Consider the following 19,700-nt stretch of genomic DNA (forward strand, 5'->3'; position numbering starts at 1 on the left):
ATAGCACAAATATTTCTGAAAGGTGACCGTGCCCTATGATTTGTAAGAACTGTAAATATTGGTTACTCTGATTTCATGGTTGGAAATCAGTAAAACATGTTTATTTTGAGTATAAAATATATATATATACTTGGAAGACCGTTACATTTACATTCTCAGTAAAAATGTTACCATTCCATTGACGTTTCTGGAGCTGCAGAAAGTATCTGCTTTATAACATTTTAGAATCAATCTTGTGTCTCTAGTCTTTGCTCTGAAGCACAGATGTGATCAGACTTTTTGAGTCTATTGGCTTTCATATACGTAAGAAAATAATGGAAGAAGTCAAGGTTTTTTGATAGATCGTGGACCAAAGCCTTCAACTGCAGGCTTCCATCACAGGAAAGAGCACTTTATGTTGTTAAGCACATGCTATAGGTCATACTTTAGAATGTGGAATGTTTTTCAAGCTGGGAATCTTTTTTGCATAGATCTTTTCAGACAGAAACAAGGATATTCAGAAGCACTGCTTCCTCTGCAGTCAGATGAATTTTCCTTTATCATTTAATGGATGCAGCCTTAGGCCTGTGATGAGTGTTATTCAAAACTCCTCCCCTAAACCCAATCCTGCAGTTGCAATGCATCGCATTGTATTTTATTTCTAAATGTACTTGCAGTTCTGCACTGTCGAAGGATTCATAACAGCTTTGGTGGATGAATTTCCAAAGTTACTGCGCAATCGAAGGGAAATCTTCATTGCTGTTGTGTGTATTGTTTCCTATCTGATAGGGCTGTCCAACATTACTCAGGTACGTTCAGTAGAAGAATGTGTTCTTATTTCTGCTGTACCATATCTGCTTCATTTCCCTCTTCCACCATCCACCCATAGAATCATTGCAGAGGCTTCAGGAAGCAGACATTAGCTTGCAGGTGTACAGTCCCTGTATGCCCTGGATGCAGTGAGGCCTGCTGAATGGTTCATGTGACGAAAAAACGCTCATATCCACAATCCCTCATATGGTTGAAGAAATGCTAACTAGAGATGCTCTCCATTGCTTCCTGTGATCTAGTAGATTGCAGACAGATTGAGGGAAGTGTATGAATTGTTGAGCAAAAAGGGGTAAAGTGAAATCAAACCATTAATTGAATTCTAGCTCTAATCTAATTCTCGTCAGTACTGACCCCATGCGTTAGAAGACTTCAAGCTGTTAACGTTAATTAATTTACATTGTACCCTATGCTCCACTGTTGGTTTTTAGCTTGTATTTTAATCCATTTTGAGATTGGAGTCCTTAATACTTATTCTAACACTTCCTCCTTATGTGTTTTAGGGTGGAATCTATGTGTTTAAGCTTTTTGACTACTACTCTGCCAGTGGGATGAGTCTCTTGTTCCTTGTATTCTTTGAGTGCATCTCCATATCCTGGTGCTATGGTAAACAAGTTTTTGGGTTTTGTTTTGTTTTGTTTTTCCACATTTGCAGCTGGAATTGAAACTGGCCTTGCTTTCTGTGCACATAACTCCACTAAGGACTCCAAGGTGGTTGGTGCGAGGTACTCCTGCCTCTTTAAAACACCCTATGTCCCTATGTATCAGCCTCAAAGTGATGAGATGCTGGGTGTTTCAGGAGCACTGACATCTTTTCCTTTTTATTTATTTTTTTGTTTGTTTCTCTCAACGTAATGAGTTGGGTCTCTTGTACCTTGTAATGGTTCTTTTCCAGAAATGGTTCTGTTACTTTAGGATCTTGGAGGGAGAGGTGGGCTCCTTGCTCAATTCTGCCTTGCATAACTGCTCTAAAATATTCAGAAGTCTGGGCTGACGAGCTCTGTGTTTAAAGATGAAGAAATATATATAATGTAATATTCTTTCCATAGTATTTGTATGTTAATTTTGATGTTGATTATGTTACTGAGGAATGTTAGGTTGTGTTACAAAACTGATTCAGAGCTAGATAACTGGAGTCTTTCTGCTGTCTTTATATAGCCTTAGAGGAGGAAACAGCTTTTATAAACAGCCTATAAATCCTACAAATGTGAACGGAAAATGCACCAGCTAAGTAATAAAGAAATCTAATAGGAAGTTATAAATAATGCAGTAGATGTACCTTTTGGAAGGTGATGGATTATTAGCAGATAGCAGCAGCAACAGAAGGGCTAGGCTACTCTTTGATTTCATGTGCAGCTCTGCTTGTATTCAGTGAACATACACTCCACAAAGGGAAGCCTGTGCTGCTGGCTAATGGTGGTATGGATTTATTTTTTTCTTTATTCTGTAAAATATCATTTTAAATATCTATTTCTTCTAAGACCAATTTATTGTATGGACTTCCACTGTCTTTGCAGAGGAACATTTTCACTGGTAGTAGATAAAATAAAAAAGATTAAAAAATGATTTTGGTTCTTACGAATTTGCACATTTATTTCCCATCCCAGTAGGTGAAATGTTATGTCAGTTGAGGTCTATATAGAGCTTCCAAATATACTACTTCATTTGTGACAGTCTCTCAAAAGCGTTGAGCTTTCAATTGAATCAGTTATGTGATAATTTCTATATTGCTTCTTATTTTTATATTTAGGTGTTAATAGATTTTATGACAACATCCAAGAGATGGTGGGATACAGACCCTGCATCTGGTGGAAGCTCTGCTGGTCATTTTTTACTCCAATCATTGTGGCAGTAAGAAACAAACTTTTATAGTATGGTTTAAGAGAGATACACAAGGTGTACTATGCACTCCACTATTGTCCTTTACACCCCCATAGTTTCATACCTGACCTCATCCTTTACTTAAGGGTATGAGCAATTCCACTGAAGGCAATAGGCAAAACCCCTTGTCTTTAGAAGAAGCCTGTGCTCTAAGAGAAGAAACACGGCACAATTTCAAGATTTGTATTAGTCTTCTGGAAATGCTGATTAGTCAAAAGCACAGTTAATTGGCACAGAAGTAAGAAACAAATTTTGACCATTTCATGTATTCTTAAGTAAAATTTGCCAATCTTTGTGAATTTTCTATGTACACAAAAAAAAAAAAACAACCATGTATTGTAAACTGAATTCCTTCCGAAGGGCTATTAAGGCAACAGATTACATTTATAAGCTGATGTTCTTCCTTCATGGGATTCTGTAGAATATATTACCCAATTTGTAAGGCATTTCTACTGTTTTTTCTGTCAAACCTTGCAAGGATTTTGTGCTTTGGAAACCACAGAACTGTGCTTTACTGATTCTAGGCTTTGTCCATTTAATCCCATTCAGTGTCTTTTGGAAATAATAAGTATAGAAATGTAAGCTTAATACGCAGACTTAGTAAGCCCAAATGCAATTTAAAAATGTTTTCAAGTATACTTGACATAATACTTCTCACTCACTGCTATTTCCTTGATATTCCCAAGTGGGTAGCCAAAGACCATAGGTAAACAAACAGCACTAAAGAGAGGCACAACAGGGTTATTAGACAGAGGGTTCTTTGATTCATCTCTACACAAATGAAGAAGGTTTTTGTTTTCTGAAAGCAAGTGTTGAGGAAAGAATAAAGAGTACATTTAGTTTATTAGGTGATGAGAAATACTATAGATAAAACCTATCAATCAAATTTCTCCTGTCCTGTAAGGTCTTCGGTGTAATTTGTTGTCCTGTGCAAGGTCACATGTGATGATAAAGTGCAAATAAAATCTGCCAGTCTGTATTCTGCTCTCTGGCAAAATGTTCTGCACAAGGACTGAACGTGGGATGAAAAAGAGATTCTCTTTCCTGATTCAGTTTATCATGTTTTCCTTGATGTGGGCTGCTTTAGACATTTAGTGTACAGGCTAAGACAAAAATCTGCTTTGGGAACCTGAAGTTAAAAATATCATGTTTTCAAGTTAGCTGTTTAAAAACCATTAAAAAAAAAAGTACCCCACGAGTGCTGCAGTTCAGTAGACACATTCATGCAGGTATTATTGGGGAAGTAGTTCCAGAACCCTCATCTTTCCCAGTAGCCCTCTTCCCTCTGATTCTGTGCAGGTTATCTAAGGACTGTAGCAATACCAGTGGATTCCTATCACCAGCATACCTGAATTACCTGAGATACGCGTCATATTTGTAAAAATACAGTGTTAACTTGAGGCATTAAGATTAATTTGGTAAGAAGCAGCCAGGTAAACTATCTCCCAGTCTCTTGTTATTAAAAAAAAAATTGAAGTGTATTTTTTTTTAATTTCGTAAGAGATATTGTTTATACAGACCAATCTGCAGCCACTTACTGATCCATAGGTTCTACTCTCTGACCTCATTTTCTGACTTTGCTTGGAGGATCCAAACAGTACCAAACCATTCTTAGACTTTAGAGAGGTCAGATACTAGAGAGTCAGGCTTTAAGGAACCTTTTTAATACAGGAGTCCCTTGCTGACCAGTGCAATGCAGCTGTATTAAAACAATGAGAAACTTAGTAAAAAACCAGAAACTTAATAGCTGCAGAATTACAGTTCAGATATTTGCGGATTTGCAAACTTGAGAATAAGCAAGCAGGGAATCAGTCAGTTGTACCATGCTGACATCTGCCTGTTTTCTGCAATGTCTGTCTGGAAGACTGATCTGCAGGCTACAAGTTAGTGCCTGCTGCCCTATACCCAGGGAACTAAGGAGCCCTTTTCTCTGTGTCTCGATGTAGAAACAAGTCAATCCAGAAAATCTTTTGAACATAAAACTCATCCAAATCTTCTCTCTCCCTCCCACCTCCCCGCTCTGTTTTGCAGGGAGTGTTTATCTTCAGTGCTGTCCAAATGACTCCTCTCACAATGGGAAGTTATGTTTTCCCAAAATGGGGCCAAGGGGTTGGCTGGTTCATGGCTTTGTCTTCTATGGTGCTGATACCAGGCTATATGGCATATATGTTTCTTACCCTGAAAGGCTCCTTGAAACAGGTAAGTATCTCTTTTTCCTGTCTGCGTGATTGAATCCTGTAAAACCTGTGCACACTGACAAAAAATTGCTGAGCAGTTATTTTCTAGTTATATCCTTTCTGTGGACTCACTAACAAGCCAGTTATTTTGCATCAAGATGCAAAGTATAAAAACGTGTACCAAACAGACAAGATAGTGTCCATATGGTCTGCTGTTCAACACTTTTCCCCACATTAAGTGTGGTCCTTATTTCCAGGCTTTGACAATTCCAGATGCTTTGCAGCTCAGCTCTTCATACTCATGAAAAAAGTACCAGTTTGCAAAACACGTAAATTTGTCCTTATTAATGCAAGACATGCTGTCATCTATCAAGGCAGGTGATGCTGAAAGGAATAGGGGTCAAGCTCTTATAAGTGAACCGTTGCAGCTCTTGATTTTCTTGAGTCTGCTCATAGTGAATCTGTTCAGCATCTCCCTGCAATGTGGTCAAATATTTGAGCTTCTGTTCTACATTTTGCCTGTTGAAAGCTATAATGGCTGCCTGATTGTGTTGCATCTGAGAAAAAGTACAAGTTAAAATCTCAGATGTATCTCATGATTATGCTGCATCTTCTGTTAGTTCTCAATTAAAGGATTTCTGTTAAGAGTTACTTTAGTGAAGAACATTAGAAGCCATCTTCTTTTCATTGTATTCTGCTCTTAGCCTCTCCCTGAGTCCTTATTCCATCTGTTGAAAAGGAGATGACACCATGTGACAGAGGCTTCTTATGGCTTAAATCCATTTTAAGATCCTCGGGGAAATGCTGCTGACAGTGTGAAATGCTAATAGGGTTACTGACCAGTATACTGTTTAATTGTCAATTGTCCTCCTTAATTTTTTGAAGTGTGTGCATCCTTAGTTTTCTCTCTCCAGGCAATGGTCTCATTCTGTGTATAAGAGGCACTTCAGTTGAAACACACAACTCTGTCCTCCATGACTATGTGTCAAAGTGATTTTGTCAGAATTTCTGAAATATTCTAAAATCAGCTGACAGAGCCATCCTTGCAAAGAGGCAGATGATCATAAGCAGAATTGATGGGTAATGGCTCATGAGTTGCTCAGACCTGTATCCAAATATTTCTCTCCAGAAAATTTTAGAAGACTTAGCAATGCTTCAGAGATTTCTGTAAAATATTTTCCGTTATTACTGACATATGCATTTTCTTACTCCTACTTACTCAGTATCTTTATCTTGGTCTTACAAAAATGTTTATGTGCAAATGGACAATTGTTGCCCTTATATCAATAATTGCTTCCTTGCCAAGATTGTAAGACCACAATAGAAGTTCCTCAGTTCAGTCTTCCTGTAGATTCCTTCCATTTGTGAAAGCATTTGAATGATTTTCAAATTTTGAATGCACTGACAAATGTTTTCACCAACAGAGTGGAGCAAGTGATTGTTCTATTCTGTCCTTCTGAGGGCCCAGCTGGAGTACAGCATCCATACCTGAGCCCCCAACACAAAAAGGATTCAAAGCTGTTGGAGCAGGTCCAAAGGAAGGCCATGAAGATGATCAGAGGGCTGGAGCACCCCCCCTATAAAGAAGGGTTGAGGGAGCTGAGCTTGTTCAACCTGGAGGAGAGAAGGCTCAATATGGCCTTCCAGTACCTGAAGGGAGCTCATAAGCAGGAAGGGGAAAGAATTTTTACAGTCTGATAGTGGCAGGACAAGGCGGAATGGCTTTAAACTGAAAGAGGGGAGTTTTAGGTTAGATGTTAGGAAGAAAGTCTTTACTCAGAGGGTAGTGACACGCTCAAACAGGTTCCCCTAAGAGATTGTGGATGCCCCATCCCTGAAGGCATTCAAGGCCAGGCTGGATGGAGAGCCCTGGGCAGTTTGATCTAATAGTTAGCAACCCTGCCCATGGCAGGGGAATTGAAGTTTGATCGTTAAGGTTCCCTTCCAACCTAAGTCATTCTATGTTCCTGTGATTCTGTGATCATTAGATAATAGGAAACATGGCAGTCACATGCTTTGACTTTGTAAAGTGGACTCCCTTTCTTGGTACAGGTGTGAGCTACACAGATGAGCTTCATGACTGGAGAACACAAAAGGACTAGGGGTGACCAAACAGAAATAAAAAAATCATAAATACAAATCTACCAAACCTTTTATATTCTTAGAAGTAGTAACTCATAGAAGCTGCAACTGCTTCTCTCTTGTCTTTCTGACCCTTGAAGGGGTTCACCATCACTTCTCTGAGAACCACCATGCTGCCCACTGCAAACTGTTTTGCAGTGGTTTAACCTGTGCCCTTGCAACAGAGTCTTGCCTCTCCTACTCCATACTACAGTCTCCCCAAATTTCTTTCCCCTAGGCATACTCAGTTGAATGTGCCCTGTGCATATGACATGTACCATTGTACGTGTGGTCTTTCAACTCCTGCTGTCATGTCTCCTACAGAGCACAGTTCAAACTGCTCAAAATAGTTACAGACTGACTAAGCTTTATGCCATTCCTCACCCTGCTCCATGTTTCTGCATAGAAACAAGACTAAGATGATTTGGTTTTGTTCCCATTCCAGAAAACTCATGGAGCAAAGATCTTTTAAAAGTTTGCGTTCAAATCTCAGTACATGAGCCATTTAAGAATAGCTTTACTTAACACAAGTAAATTTTCTTATTGGACTGGAGTGGGCTATTTTGTGACATGCTCAATATCAATAGTATTTTTGATAATGTTTTCAATATATGAGACCAGTATATATAGGACCTTAGGAGATGGGCAGAATTTCTTCACCTTAGCTCCAATACCTAGCCAGAGATTGTCTTCAAACAAACAAACAAAAAAACAACCTAGAAGCAGATTTTTGACTGCCTTGCATTTTTTGTTGTTCTTTAAACAGCGCATCCAAGTAATGATTCAGCCCAGTGAAGACATCAGTCATCCTGAAAATGGGCCAGATCAGGCCCAACAGAGCAACTCTGCAAACAAAGAAGCCTACATCTAAACTTCTGTGTTACAAAAGTACAAATACTACTCCAGAAAAACAAAAAATATGGTTGAATATGACCACAAATTTAAGTCTGAGAATATAATTACCTACCTCTAGTGGCAAAAAAAAAAAAAAGAAAAAAAGAAAAAAAAAGAAAAAAAGATAAAAGGTCACCTCCATTCTAAGGGAATCGCCATAGGTATGATCCAACCATTGTGCGAGCTCAGATGTTGACAGTATTTTGTGTTCTCTGGCAATCCACAGACTGTTAATGTTTTTATCCTTTCAGAACAATAGTTGCATATCTTGGCATTTGTAAACCGATGTGCAAAACCTTTTTAATCTACCTTTTAGCACGACTATTTGAAGTTTTGTGCTACTGATTTTTAGTAGTTTATCAGTACTTCTTACCACTGAATCCCAAGACTGTTATTTCTGACTTTGCAGGAGTAAAATTAAGTTTGGAATTGTTTTGTACAAAAGAATGACGTATTTTGTAACCAAGTGATTTGCAGTGAAAAAGTCTGCCCTTAAAATTTGTTCTTGTCAAGGCTATTTGAGCAGGGAGAGACTTCTTTGAATTAACTGAGAGTCACAGTAGGCATAGCCTTTATGAACATTCCTACTACAAATTAAGTTATTATATGGCTATTTGTAGCAAGGCAGCATAGCAGGGCTGCAAACACTACCTGTTCTTAACCTTTCAGGATAACTTTCACACAAGATTGTGGATTTTTTCTTTAAAAGCATATACTCTATCTTATAAAAAGAAGTCATCTCTGTGAAGCAGCACTACATGAATCGCAGATGTAGGGGCACAAATGTGACTTCTAACTTTTTTTTAGGAAGATGAGAAGTAACATGCAATTCTTAAGAGCTCTTAAATACTCCCAGCAAAAAAACAAAAAAAAAACAAAAAACAAACAAAAAAAAGAAATACAGGGTATTTGCAATTCAAGCTCAGAGTACTTGAGCTTTTGTTATGCTGTTATTATTAGCTATTATTGCATTGCCACCAAAATAGAAACCAAAACAATGGTTTAAAGATTGAAGCTTATCCTTGTAATTCTAATTTAGGGTTTTATTTCACAACTGTTCTTTTTAATCCATTAAACGACTTTAACAGTTTCAAATAAGCAAATTATAAAATATGGATCATAAGCACTTTGAAAACAGTTTTATTTTTATTTACATATTATTTGTGGTGATGAAGGCAGGAGGGAAAGCTATTTCAGTAATATAAAAATTTCCACTCTGGGCTCCATCTGCATTTGCCACGTAGCTGGAAACCCCATTCAGCTAGTGGAATTTTAATCTGTGTGGAAAATGCAGTAGTTAGCCCTGTATGGCATTTCTTGTTTGGCAGCTATATGACAGACACAAAGGTTTATGGAAAATGCAGTATTTGATGTTTGATTGTAAATGACTGTGACAGAACTGTGCAATGAAACATGCTTTTCAGCAATTTTTTGTGCAACGTACAATGTTAGATAGCACAATTTATGTAGAACTACTACGTGAAAAACGTTAACTGTGAATGTTGGGTTTTTCGTTGTTTTTGTCTGAAGGTGACAAACATGTTCTTGCAATAAGGTATTATTCTCAGAATGTCAAGCACATTATTGTAGAAATAATATATATATAATACACATGTATTTCAAACTACATCATAAAATCTCAGAGTATGTTCGGTAGGTTCTAATCTGTTTCATACATAGATCAACTGTAAAATATTACGAGATCTAAGCTACATCCTAAATGGCTATGGCTGAAATGCAGAAGTCCTGTAAGTCTTTGGGATTTAGAGGAAAAGTAACACACACACACATTATACATGATGCATACACATTATAATTGTGAATTTCATTAGACTAAGATAAAAATTCCAACTTTCTCTCTATTGTTTAATGTAACCAAGTCCCATGTTGTTCTAAGAAAAATGCAGTATTTAATGTTTGATTGTAAACAATTATGACAGATGTTTGACAGACCTGCTCTTTAGCAAAAAGCTGTACAAACGTACCACATAGCACAAAATAGTGTTGTAGAACTACTGTGTGTAAACTGTGAATAGCTGTATCCTTTTTGTAGTACTTGCCCTGAAAAAAAGATTATTGTATGATCATATATGCTTTTTGCAATAAGGAGTTATCTGAACACCAAGCAAATCTATCTCTATATAAAAATATATATGTAATATATACATATTCAAAAATATATACAGAGCCTGTTTAAAAGAGTACAGTATTATTTAGTAAATTGCAACCTGTTCTATGGACCAAATGTAAAATATTTATAAATTAAGATGCATTTTAAATGTCTATAAATGGTGTCATAATTAAAGCACGATTGTTATGTAAGTTTCCAAGAGTTTAGAGGAAAAAGAATAAAGGTTATATTATACATTAAATTCAGAATGATGCAATCTTTCATTGGACAAAACGAACAAGTGTTACATTATTTTCTGTGAGGTAAGTTCTAAATGTTTTGGTGGTTATTTTTAAATATCAGAAGGCTGTATCACACTTGTGACACTTATGTTTAATCCATTATGCTCTTACTATAGTTCAGTTTGTATACGCATGCTTTATACAGTAAGCTGAAACGGTGACAGTGTTCCTGATTCCGATAAACATGGTCTGCAGCAGAAGAGAAGCAACGCGATGCTTATTCTCAGAGTTGCATCTCTGTCTCTCTCCTAATAACTGGGCTCTGACTGAAAAGGGATATTCTATGACTACAATTTGAAAACAAAGCCAAAACAAATGCATAGGTCATTTTACCCATTCATCCAACAAAAAGTTAAATTTGAAACTTAATCAGTTTTGCCTTTTAGTCTGGAAGATCTGAGTATATGTTTAAAAGTGTTAAATTCCATGTGGCATGTAGGATTACCAGCTAGTTTTTGACTTCCTGATGAATTAAGACCTAAGGTCTAGGTGTCTGGATCTACTTATATTATTCCAACAGGCAACGAGGAAAAAAACCTTGAAATTTTCCTTTTTCTGAGAAATCTACCATTTACCAAACTTCTGATAACAGTCAATAGGTATACACAGTGCATCTGTCTTACTGTCACAAGATTAAGTTGGATCTTCCACAGGAAAAGGCTGAGAGGGGCAGGCAGGATTGGAATGAGGGCAGCTGGCATAGACAGATCTCCAGAATGAAGGCACTGCTCGTCGGAGAAACAAAAGTGGCTACAATACCAAAAGTGAAAGCTGTGTTTTGCAACTAGAGAATTAATTCATCAGACTCAAGCTTTGAGAATTATCTGTTCATCGTGAAAATTCCTACAAGCAGAATGGTGGCTGGTGTGTTTCAGACTGGTAGAGAACCTGCTTAACCATGGCACTGGAGGAAACACAGTGTTTAATAGAGTGCTCTGCTGCACTTTGACTTTTCACTACACAGGAGGCCAACTGACAGCATGTTGGGCTGGGGGGTCTTGCAGAACACCTGTATCTATCTGTTTTTGCCACTGCCTTTCCTACTGAGAGAAGGACTGCTGAGCACTTGCACCCCATGCCTGTATCTTTTCCTGTCCATGAGGTTTGTCGCAGTCAAGAAATTTGGAGCTGCATGCTACAGCCTCACCAGGACAGCACAGGAGGTGGAACCAGAAAATAAAAATCCACTCCCCTCACAAAAAGGCTTTTCTTCACCTGCTTTTCTAGAACTCAAAGTGATGCTTTTGACTCATAAAGACACAATCTGCAGTTAGTAACACTGCCTGGTATCCTGCTTCTTTAACACTCCCATAGGAAGATGGCAGACCAGGACCTCTGAGCAGCCGTAGTAACTAGCCTCGGTTTTAAATAAAGCTTCATCAGGTACCTTTCTGCTGAGACACTGGGGCAAGAGCTGCAGCACCTGAATTCACTGATTTCTAACCCTCAACAGAAGCAAAGCTGAAACCAATGGGCTGGTGAAACAGCGGTGTTATCCTAAACAGCTATAGAGACATTGCTACAAAAGCCATTTTTCTCTCTGCCAGTTGACAACAGGGGCAATGTCATGTGAGTTCCACAGCAGTTTGTCTTACATCTAGGTCTAATGTGATACCTCTGCTGAGGAGCTGAATGCTCCTGTGCTCTGAATTTAATTATCTAAGTGGAAAATTGGAGCAGGACGTCATGCTGGGAAAGAGTCTGAGCAATTTAGAGAACATGATTAGAATTGAAAATGCTTATGATAGAAGCATCCAAAATCATAAACTTCAAATTCAAAGTGCTGCCCTTGGAAAGGAGCACTCAAACGTGCAAGTACAAGGGGAGGGCCAGTCCTTGTTCTGCTTTTTAGAAAAGGTTGGGGAGGAAGGGAAGAAACATGTAAGGCAGATCACAGATTTTTATTTCTGGAAATGGGGGAAGGAGCAACTTCAATGGTTTTGAAATCCAAGGAAATAATTAAACCATCTTTAAAGTTTATTTCAATCAGCATTATGTGTTGTATTCATCATCTGCTGCTTTTGGACTATATTGTAAGAAAAAGGATGAGAGTTGCGTTTGAGAGAAGGGGATGCATTTAGTGCTGGGTGATTGGCCAGAGAGCAATGCAAGGGGCAAAACACGGCTGAGGAAAAGGAACCTAGTTGAAGGATGTTGTGTTAGTGCTGTGATATTTCCATGCTCTCCCGGAGGAATTTTCCCTTGCTATGCTGCAGAAATCCCAACAGCAATTCAACAAGAAGAATGCAAATAAGGTCACATCTTCCCTACAGGACTGCAGGATGCCCTGAGAGAAAGCCATGTCCTTGTTCGTCAGGAGTATTAGTTCAGCTACGTGTGCTTTTATTCTAAAATAACTCTATGTTGCTCTTGGGTTTTTTATTTGTTTTAAGCCTGATTATTTCTGTTCTGCTCTGCTCAGGCCAAAATGGAATTATTACAATTAACTGTTAAGATCACACAACGCCACTGTTGGCTGGTTCTCAAGAGGGGAGGGGCTGAGGGTGGCTGGCAGCCCCAGAGTTACAGCCCAGTGGCAAGGCAGTGCATTGAGGTGCACACAATTTCAGGCTTACCTTAGGCTTCTAAGCCTGCCAAAACCACGTCATGTCATGGCTACATTTGGCAGCTGCCATCGAAGCAAGCCAGGAGTAGAAGTGAGTTGCAGTCAAACAGCCAGTCACATCTTGGTCCCTTCTGCTTTAGGAAGTGGTCACAATGAAGAGAAGTCTGAAGTCCATTTGACAGTTACCTACAAACAAAGAGAGTCAATGAGGAAAGCAACAATGAAAAAACTTACTCTCCAGGAATCTGAGCTGATCACCTCGGAGTTGTGTGCACTGCAGGAGATGCCAACCAGCTGTAACTGCTACCTCAGTGTCTGCAAGTCTTCCAAACCACCACAAAGTAACCAGTTTTGCTGGTCAGTCATCAAAGCAAGACAGAACATTCCAGGTTTTATACTCTAAATGTTCTCTTCATATTTTTTCTTCTCCTTTCACTGTTTTTAACACTACTCAGGCCCATAAATCAAAGAAAAGAAAGAAAAAAAAAAAAGTACATACACTCTGTATGGGCACTTTGTGCCTCTTGGTGTCTCTTCCTGGACCTGAATGCCCTGCCTCATTACAGCTCTCGTGCACAGAAAGATCAGGCTAAACTGGCCCACTTCTCCCTGCTGCAACAAGATCTGCTATGAGGGAGCAATGGTCCAGAATGGACAGTAGTAATTACTGCACTACCTTCAGATCATCACCCATGGCTCCACTAATTCTTCATATCCTCACTTGTAGCCATTGTGACAGTGCAGTGGCTGTGATAGAGGCAGGTGTAATTCAGTTCTCCTCCAGGCAGACTAAGCAGCCCTTCAGGACATGATGACAAGGAAGAAGAGCTTCAATCAAGATTATCTTCATGACAAGTGGCACTGCCTGAGTCTGTCTGAAATAAGACAGATAAGAAAGGCATTTTTTCTAGCTACTTGCAGCTTTTCCTATTTTTTTCTCTCAGTTTATATCTATCTCACTTCATCTCTTCTAGTGAAGTAAGAATAAAAGTGAGAGGGAGAGAGAGATCAGAAGGATCAGAAAACAAAGAGGAATTAAAGAGAGTAAAGCTAAACATGTTAGTCACTCTGTAGAGCTTAGTTTTCTTACCAAGTTGATCTAAGTATGACTTTTTATGCCTTCCTCTGCTCACAAACAAGTTGAGGCCATTCTTTCCTGCTGACATTTTATGGATATTGAGAAATTTTATTTTATTTTCTAAGAAATCCGATTTATTTTCAGGACTGCAGATCTGTATTGTGTCCTTTTGTTCCATTTTCTGACCAAACACTTGGGTCATTAGGTCTAGCATCCTTCCAGCTCAAGAGCTTGCCTTAAAACAGCATTATTCACCAAGTAGGTTACAGCAAAGGGAATGAATAATCCCCACTTGTGAACCCCATCTCGGATAGACATGTATGCAATTTGAACACACATGGTTAGTGTGGGAGAACTTACACTATTCACCATTTTTTAGTTAATACCTGATTTTTTTCATGATTTGTAAATGGTCTCACATTAAGATTAGTGGCAAATATTTAGTTATCGTTTTAAATGTCAAGCAGGCTGAAATAATCTGGTGAGTTATTTGTGAGTCATAAGTACATGGTGGTGCTAAATGCGTCCAACACTGCCTAAGAGAAGGACAAGATGAATGAGGCATTGTCACAGGGACAAAAATTAATGTGTCTTGCCAGCAATGGTGCTTTAGTCTTATTAGAATATCTGTCTTACATGACTTCAGAGATAAGCAGCTAAGAGGTGCTGATAAACATTTTGAAGGAACACTGAGTAGAAAATGGCAAAAGGAATGCAGAGTTCCTTCTACACCTGACTGTGCCTTGCAGAGCCTAGCTGCAACCAGGACTGTGCACACAGCTGGCCCTGTGGCTGGCAGCACAGGGGGAAGCAGCAGCCTCTCCTCCTCTTGTGTTACCGGGCTGACACTTCCAAATGTGACCCTTTGGAAGGCAAATTACAACGATACAAAAAGGGTTGTTTCAAAAAATAATGAGGAGCAGAAGAGTGGGTTTCCAGGCTGGGTAGTTTTGGCTACAGGTAGGAATCTGTTTCTTTGTAAACCAGCCTTTCCAAAGAGCATTCCCTTCAGAGCAGCACAAGGGGTGATCAGCATCAGTGGGATGCAGCAGCACATGCTCAGTCCTGAGGTCCTGGTGTTGCCAGAGCAGTTCCTTCTGATGGGACTGTGCTCCCCAGAAAGCATGCTGTGGATCTCTGTGGGAGCTTTTCAACTAAAATGTCTGTCCCAGAGCACACAGATTCCAAAGCAGGAAGCAGCAAATATTTGCTTGTGTGTATAAAGCTACCTGGTATAGTAGGAATTGAAGCAGCTGCCCTAAAATGACTGAGGAGCATTTTGATGAAGATCTTCTATGAGTAAAATGATAAATCTCTCTCTGGATATGAGCCAGAGTGTCAGGTTCTGTTAGGGAATTATTTCTAGGTCATTTCAGTTCACTGCGCTGCACTGCAAACATTGCACTGAATGAATGACCAAAATAATTAATCCAAACATTGGAGAGAAACACCAGCTCACACTGCAGGCAACTAACTTTGCCCTAAAAGTGACAGAGCTCAGCATTTTTAACCTGCTCTTTACAACTGTCACACATCAGCAACACATGACCTTTAGTGCTGATCTTTGCACAGGTTTACCCCTAGTCTAGGGGCGATGAGGCTGACCTTTCCCAGCCTGGTTTCTCCTGCTGTTAACAGGCTGTATTGGGACAGAACTTGCCTGTCAGCATTCCCCTCAAAATTACTCAATTAGACTTGGATTTTGAAGAAAAAACATTCCACTTCAACCTTCTCATACCAATCAAACAAAATAAATCACTCCTTTTATTCCATTTTTCACTGAAGTCACTGAACTTCCAGAAACCGGCCCTAGTGATCGATTGAGCCCAGCGTCCCATCCTGAGGTCAGGAAGTCCAGGCTGAGCAGAAGCTCAGAAAGAAAAGTTGTTTTGTACGTAGCTGAATCTTCGGTCACAATTCACTCGTGGCAGAGCTCTGCATGGCTATTGCTGGGTTTGTGCTCACCACATGTTTACTCCATCATCCCTGTTGAATTGTTACATTTCTATTATTAGGTTGCCTCATCACTGCCACAATTCAGCAGTGTTGCACAGCTCACACACTGAGGTAAGACTGCAAGTAACTGAGGTCTGACAATACTGTGTGCTGTTTTATTTCTTCCAATACCCCAAGTTAGCCAAGCTCATGCTTGCCAGGTTGTTCCTCAGGAGCTTCTGCTGTAAAGCCATTGACATAACAGTACCAAAGCAAAGCACACAGACAGTCCTCTTACAGTGAAAAACATGGGGGAAAAAAAACATGTCAATTTGATGCTTTTTCAGGTCAAATGGACTATATGCATTCTTTTCTTACAAGAGTAATGGGTTAGAAAAGAAGGTTTGTTTCCAACTCATAATGTACTCATAAATGAGTAAACAGAGTACTGGCAATCTGAGGCAATAAATGAAGTAACAGAAAACATTCACTTTGAACTGAGAAAACAAAGAAAGCAAGCTGTGCATCAGCTTATAAAACTGTTAACAAAGATTTATTACAAATCTGTAGTATCTAAGTCAATCTATTAGTCTTTTTTTCTCCTTTTTATAGAGTTTGTGAGGGAAAGCAGAGAAAACTAGAGTGCACTGCGATAAATATTTTGGCCTTTAACCACTGATGTATGGAAATTGTATGGGCTTTTTTGGCAAAAGCAAAAGACATAAATTCAAGCATCTGCAATTAAGTAGTAGAATGTGAGCTTATTAACAAACAGTATAGCAAAACAAGCCTAGAGAATACTAAGGTATTAATCTACCTGCTGTTTCTGTCAGGGAATTAATTATATTCAATTACAGTCATTCAAAGTTGTTCAACTGTGATTCTATGATTCTGTCAGTACGAGACATTGTGCATGTTGCTTTTAAGTTGTTTGCTTTTTTAATTAAGAAAGCACCCACAATCATGCTGAGAAAAGTTTTTTTCTTAGTTCTTTACACTCTGTTGTATTGCTTGACTTTAAATATTTGATGAGGTGGTTTATTTTCTGCTCCTAATTTTCCTTTGTAACTCTCACTGTCTTCTCCAGAGGCTTCTGCCCGGCTCATTTTGTATTTCCACACTTGGCTTTGATTTTCTTTATCTCACAAAACTGAATTCCCCAACATTATGAAACCAGGACTAGTGGAAGGGGGTCATTTTATTTACTGATGGCTTTTCAGGAAATAATTTCATTTTTTAGAGATAAGTGATTGCTGTAGGAATAGTGTCATTAGCAGCTTGCATTACCGTACAAATGCAAATCAAAAGAGCACCTCTGAACCATCACGCTGCTGTCAGAACATCAGCCCATCACTAAGTTCCTTTTAGCACCTAGAGGAGAAATAGACATAGCGTGCCTCATTGGAATTTTGTTTTCACTTTTCCTAGCACTGTTCCCAGCACAGTTCCCTAGCACAGAGGTGTGGGCAGTGAGGCTCGCTCCTTGGGCACGTGTACAGGCTGCCAGCGGCTCCAAGGGCCATGGCGTCAGCACGGGGTTGGGAGGCATGGGGAGCAGAGCGTGGTCCATGCTACATTAACCAGGAAAGTTTGGAAATGTAAAACTCAATGGGCTGTCAGAACAATGTTCCTCCAATGCTCTGCACAGGCCAGCATTTTGTCAGTGTAAGTACAAATGCCAAAACTGGCTGAGTCTTCAAACGAGCCATGTACATTTTTTTAGTGACTGATGTAAGTAAGAGAAGACAAAAGAAGAAAATTTGGTTTCCTTAAAGTCTGTAACAAGCACATATGCTGGAAAGTGGGGTGGCTTGCAGCCTGTAGCCTGTGACTGAGGGCCAGCTTGTCTCCCCATGGTGTGAGATGGACAGTCCAGAGGACAGCTTTCACCATTTGAACTGACTTTGTTGAGACCCACTTGGCAGAAGCTCCCCTAGCAGGCCCTGATGATGTTCTCATGAATTTTATAGGGGAAAAAATATTGCACCTTGTATGACTGTATTAAGCTCAGTTGGTCATCCATATTTAACTTTGCTGTCATTTCTCACTACTAAAGCTGTTGTCCATATCTGGTCACTGCAGTTTATCATTTCTTCCTAGGAGCAGCCCCAAGGGACTCGGCTAGACCAAAACCTCATTATTTTGAGCACTGTACAAACACAAAGCCAACAACAGTACTTTTTGAATCACCTTAGCTTTTAAGATAGGGCAGAGGTTCCTTCATCGATCTCTATTTATGTACTGCTGCTATGAATGATAAATCTGAGTTTGAGTTACAGAAGTGATCAAAGGGTTCCTGGGGCCAAGGATGAGCGACTGAGAGGATATCTTAATTTCACTGGCCTTTGCTGCCAGTTGCTGCACTTTACAAGCTTTCCATAATGCCTCCCATGTCTGTGTGAGGTGTATTAATCCACAGCACCTCAATCCAGACACAGTACTGGAAGGGTTCCCTGCCACATTGGTGTTTGTCAGAGGACCTGGGCCCAAAGCTAGAATGCAATACAGAAGAATCCATCTGTCTGCCCCTTTATAGCAGAGTGGAGATTTCACCAATCTGCTCGTTACAGCCAAAGCTACTTACTCTGACAGGGTGCAGCCATCTTTTCCCAGCCCAAAACATGATGGTGGACTGCCCAAGGTAATCCAAATGACACAGTTTATCAGTACCTAAATGAAAAGTACCCTTAACGTGAGAAGTGCTCATCATCTGTTTACAACTGGCCCCATCATCCAGCTTCCAGTTCTGTTCTAGAAACCTTCCCTATAGTTTTTCTTCTCCCATCAGTCACTTCTATACAACCTTGTAGTTTGCAGGAAAAAGAACTATATTCTTCCCTCAACATCCCACAGCAAATCTTATAAACCGTGCAGGATTGATGCCAAACATAAACAGTAGAGGCTTGGTATTACTGCACACCTCCCACGTTTAGGGTAACCTGTCCTTTCTAGGAACATCTCTGAAGTACTCTTGTGGTGACTCAGCTTGAATTAGTGCCTTCTTCCTTCTGACAATCAATCTGGAGGAATACCAGTTTGTTCTTCATCTGCTTAGCCTCTGAGACTGCCTGACAGACATTGTTAAAAGAGTTCAAAAATCTAGCCCCTAAGTTCAGCATTAAAGGTGATTAACAGCCTAATTATTATACCCATAGTGTGCAGGAAAAAAAAAAAAGACTTTAGGAAAGCAGTAGGAATTCTGCTAAAGAAAGTAGCAACTGTAGCCCATCTAGATGTTAGCCTTCTCCAGAAAGATGATCTATATGTGGATTCGCTGAGAGATAAAATATGCTCAACACCAAGGCCCAGTGTAATCACCCAATCCACTCCCTCTCTGAAAAATACACCACGAGGTTTGGTAAGACTAAATAATATCTAATTTTTTTTTATGATAGACAATGGTTTGTTTCTGCAGAAATTGAGAAAGAGAAGCAAAGAAGGAATCCACACCAGAAATAGTAAAAAAAGAAAAGCTGTTACAAATAAATTAGGTGCATGTTCTTCTCCCATCAAACAAGAAAATATATCCACTGATATTAATGCATTCTAAAAATATTGCTGTGACTTTTAGAGTATTTTATGCTGTCTCCCATCTGTCACACACCTGATTAGACCGTGGTTTTAACATGTTAAATTCGATTTGCCGCTGAACATTAAGTACAATTGCCTTGGGACATGAGAGATTATGTTCAAAGAAACATTATGAGGTTATTAAAAAAGTTAACAGGCTAAAGAAAGCCTTTCAAGAGATGAGAGACATCAATCTATGCCCCCTTTTGAGTTCAGGACTTTGATTTTTTCAGAAGAATTCTACTTAATAATAAGAAAT

The 19,700-nt window shown here is 39.3% G+C and overlaps 1 protein-coding gene and 1 long non-coding RNA gene across 4 annotated transcripts in view; one reads left to right on the forward strand and one right to left on the reverse strand.

Moving 5' to 3' along the window:
• The window catches only part of SLC6A1 (solute carrier family 6 member 1), a 57,975-nt gene extending 49,167 nt beyond the window's left edge, over positions 1-8,808 (forward strand). For both annotated transcript variants that reach the window (XM_048957863.1, XM_048957864.1), the window contains exons 11-15: positions 657-788; positions 1,311-1,413; positions 2,558-2,658; positions 4,720-4,887; positions 7,753-8,808. In XM_048957863.1, the coding sequence (XP_048813820.1) occupies positions 657-788; positions 1,311-1,413; positions 2,558-2,658; positions 4,720-4,887; positions 7,753-7,857 (609 nt within the window). In that variant the 3' untranslated portion in view covers positions 7,858-8,808. The remainder of the gene's footprint in view (positions 1-656; positions 789-1,310; positions 1,414-2,557; positions 2,659-4,719; positions 4,888-7,752) is intronic.
• Positions 1-19,700, reverse strand: part of LOC125698935 (uncharacterized) — an 85,344-nt gene that overhangs the window by 19,479 nt on the left and 46,165 nt on the right. For both annotated transcript variants that reach the window (XR_007379377.1, XR_007379376.1), the window contains exon 2: positions 12,869-13,044. This is a non-coding gene — a long non-coding RNA (uncharacterized LOC125698935). The remainder of the gene's footprint in view (positions 1-12,868; positions 13,045-19,700) is intronic.

This window comes from Lagopus muta, chromosome 11 (genome assembly GCF_023343835.1).
Source record: "Lagopus muta isolate bLagMut1 chromosome 11, bLagMut1 primary, whole genome shotgun sequence".
Classification (NCBI taxonomy): Eukaryota; Metazoa; Chordata; class Aves; order Galliformes; family Phasianidae; genus Lagopus; species Lagopus muta.